Source organism: Agrilus planipennis, unplaced genomic scaffold, assembly GCF_000699045.2.
Source record: "Agrilus planipennis isolate EAB-ADULT unplaced genomic scaffold, Apla_2.0 scaffold16, whole genome shotgun sequence".
Lineage (NCBI taxonomy): Eukaryota > Metazoa > Arthropoda > Insecta > Coleoptera > Buprestidae > Agrilus > Agrilus planipennis.
The window spans coordinates 1193785-1197836 of record NW_020438946.1 but is presented as its reverse complement, the minus strand read 5'-3'; the positions used below and the strand labels follow the sequence as shown (position 1 = coordinate 1197836).

Here is a 4052-nt window from a genome sequence, read left to right as displayed (position 1 = left end):
ATTTAAAATGATGATAAAAAATTACTAAATTTAATTTTAAGGTCTGAAAATAAATAAAAAGGTAATTTATGACATTTTCAACTGCTTTTTATTACACTGACTATGTTTAAAAAAATCTGTTGACATGCCCGGGTTCTGGACTCTAAACTCTGGGGTTTTCACGCGTCTTGTCCTGGTTTTCAAATTTTAGAGATGGCAACCCTAGTTATTGATGGAATAATCACTTTCTTAAAAAGGATTAGAACAGTTAAATTGTTTAACGCTCCAATTCCTCTTTGTTTCTTTATTGTATGTCAGGAGAATGATTCTATTTTCTGAAATGTTTATCGGCTGCTGATACTTTACACATCTTTCGATTATATTATCATAAACATCTTGAAAATCAATTGGCCGATCAATATGAATTAATTTNTCCGTGGAGAACTCTTCTATTAATTATTTATTATTTCCATGAACAAAGGTGCTACTTTCTAGAGACCTTACTAGTGTTGGTCAATATTAAGGTGTTTGAAAAAAATTGACTATTTTGATTATTTATTATTTCCATGAACAAAGGTGCTACTTTCTAGAGACCTTACTAGTGTTGGTCAATATTAAGGTGTTTTCAAAAAATTGACTATTTTGTTTATTTTCGAAGAACATTGAAAAAACAATAAAGCATTCCTCGACATAGGTCCTGTTAAAATATGAATCTTAATATTAATTTATTCAAATGGCATTTTGCAATTTTATATTTTCCACTTAAACAACAGGAATTTTTCTTTTTTAATTTTATACCTCGACTGCATATAGTTATCGATATATTCGATGATTATCGATAGTTATCAAAATGTCGATATATATTTATTAAGTTATCGATAAACCGATAGTTATCAGTTGCTATTATCGATAATTATCAATAACTATCGCTATATCGATATTTTTGCCCAACCCTATACTAGACTAGCTACCCTAATGAGGTGAATATACTAACGGAGACCAACCACTTTTGCATTCAATTTTTTTAATATATAATAACAANAATTAATTTATAGGATTAGATAATAATTAATAATTTCATTTTTACTAACATTCTATTCAAATTTTCTTAAATTTAGTTAGAAAGCGGTCTTTACGCATAAAGTATCTTAAGAATAATATTTTCGAACAATCTGTTTCTTAATAAATGATCGTACAAATTGACGTCAAAAAAATGTCTAAAAAAACTAATTTGCATGTACACATTTACGAAAATACGAACACAACTATCACCATTAATGAATGCATGTTTGTATAATTTTCTGAAACAAAACATGTTCGAAATTTTGCACCTTTCCTGCTTAATCACGTTGACATTCCGCTTGGTCACTGTAGAAAACAAATTACTTCAATAATATTCATTTAACTCGAGGAGCTATTACAAAGACCGTCAGAGAGGTAATGACCGTCAAAAGAATGGTTCAATTGCGAGTGCAACCGTTAAGTCCTTTGGAACTAATAAACGCACTGAGCAAAATGATTCCTGTCTACAAAGAAGAAGAGGATGCTCTAATAAACTGGTGGTCGAAAACGCCTATGTGCAAAAGGAGAAGTCAGGCTGTCGAAGCTTTGATTGAAGAAGAGGCGGAGATGCAGGCGAAACAGGCGAACGCGAAAAAAAGGAAATAATTTATTATCTACTTTTATTATCTATTACCGATCGTAAGAAACTGATCAATTATTTTGATTAATCAGATAAATCCATTATTATTTCTATCAACAGAAAATTTCGATTTTTTTGCTAGTGCTATTATTTATCTACAGGGTTGTAAAATTAGGTTAAGTTAGGGTTAATTACATATTATTGTTGAGCTTAGTGAACTAGACTAGTATTGGACGATAACTATTTTTAGTTATCGGTTATCGATAACAAAAAATACCGTTTACTATTGTGAATTATAGATGTATCGATAACAATATTGGCAACCGATAACTATCGATTTCTGCTTCGATAATTATCGATACATTGAAAACAAAAAGCAACGGATGAATAACTATCGATATATGTATACAAAAGTTCATCATTTTTAATTCATATACCATAAATGTGTTAAGAACTGTTTATTTTTTTTTCTTAGAAAATATCTAATTTTAAAAATATTTAAAAAATTCCATAGTTACAAATATATCAATATTAAGGTGTTTTCAAAAAATTGACTATTTTGTTTATTTTCGAAGAACATTGAAAAAACAATAAAGCATTCCTCGACATAGGTCCTGTTAAAATATGAATCTTAATATTAATTTATTCAAATGGCATTTTGCAATTTTATATTTTCCACTTAAACAACAGGAATTTTTCTTTTTTAATTTTATACCTCGACTGCATATAGTTATCGATATATTCGATGATTATCGATAGTTATCAAAATGTCGATATATATTTATTAAGTTATCGATAAACCGATAGTTATCAGTTGCTATTATCGATAATTATCAATAACTATCGCTATATCGATATTTTTGCCCAACCCTATACTAGACTAGCTACCCTAATGAGGTGAATATACTAACGGAGACCAACCACTTTTGCATTCAATTTTTTTAATATATAATAACAAATAAGCTTTAAAATTAAAAATTAATTTTTTACTACATATATTTCTGTTGAAACAATTATTAAAGTACTTTAATAAACAAATATAAAATAAGTAATAATTTATTCAGAATTGCCATACGTACTATATCAGAAATATGTTGATATTTAACGAAAATAAAAATGGACATAAGACAGACTATGATATGATTGGAAGGACAAGGTCGACAAAATGTAACATTTCCAGCCGATTCGACTTTATTAAAGTGTACGTACAGGTCAGATGAAAGTTATCATCTCCTGCGATGACCCGATGTTACATATGCAACACGAATAAAAAACTGAACACCTAATCTATATTAACTTTACACTCTGGTATACCCATATATGTGGATGAGGTTAAGTAATTGGTTACTAAAAAGAAATTTCGTTTAACAATTTAGTAATGCCAATGTCACCCACAATCTTTTAATCATTTTTCATTCTCGAGTAAGAACGTGATCAATAATTTTTTGATAAGTATTTTATTTAGATAAAATACCTCAGTTTATGTATCATTTTTAGCTACAAGATAAAAATTTCGACACTTAAAACACAAAAAGCAGCGGAAGAAATGATTTTCTATTTCAAATTTCAAATATTACCATTGTTTGAAATTTGGAGGAAATATTGTTTCCAGGGATGCACTTTGTGAGAGATTTTTAATATTTTGTTCCTTAAGGAGTAAATAGAGTTATTAAAATGACCGACAGACAGACAACGCACAGCCTAAACCGGTGGGTTTGAACCGTTGAAACTTAAAGGGAATATTGTTTGACAACTCCAGGGGTGTACTTAAGGAGGGATTTTTTTGATATTCCATTCTCAAAAAGATTAACAAAGGTGTTAAAGTAATTTACCGACAGACAACGCACAGCCTAAACCGGCGAAGTTACAGATTTGAAATTTGTAGCGAATATTGTTTCATATTGTGTCTATAGGGATACACTGAAGGATGAATTTTTTGATATTTCATTCTTTAAGGATTTCATCATCATAAGATCGTCAGTTCCAAGACTGGTTGGATACGCACCTCCACTCTTTACTATCATGAGCTAATCTTCGCATTTCGCTAAAACTAGAGCATCCCACATCCTTAACTGTTTACGAACAGTAATCTAATCTAGGTCTATCCCTCTTAACTCCTGTTTCTGCTTCTAATATGTCTCTGATTAGACCTTCAGAGCTGAGAAGGTGTCCTACCAACCTATTTCGCCTATTTCTTATTGACTTCCGTAGAGTCCTTTGTTCTCCTATTCTATACATATTTATTTCTAACCTTCTCTATCCACGGTATCCTCATCATTCGCCTGTAACACCACATTTCAAGCGCTTGTAACCTTTTCTTTTACGCCGCGCCCACTGTCCATGTTTTGCACCCGTACAGCACCGCGCTCCAAACATACACCTTTAACAATCTTTTTCGAATTTCTAAATTAATCGTTCGCGAGCATGCAAG

At 30.5% G+C, this 4052-nt stretch overlaps 1 protein-coding gene across 1 annotated transcript in view; it reads left to right on the top strand.

Annotated features, from left to right (window-relative positions):
• LOC108744623 (dynein regulatory complex protein 11) overlaps positions 1-1647 on the top strand; it is a 9656-nt gene extending 8009 nt beyond the window's left edge. Inside the window, exon 6 of the mRNA XM_018480486.1 lies at positions 1391-1647. Within this exon, the coding sequence (XP_018335988.1) occupies positions 1391-1647 (257 nt within the window). The remainder of the gene's footprint in view (positions 1-1390) is intronic.
• Positions 1648-4052: the final 2405 nt, after the last annotated feature.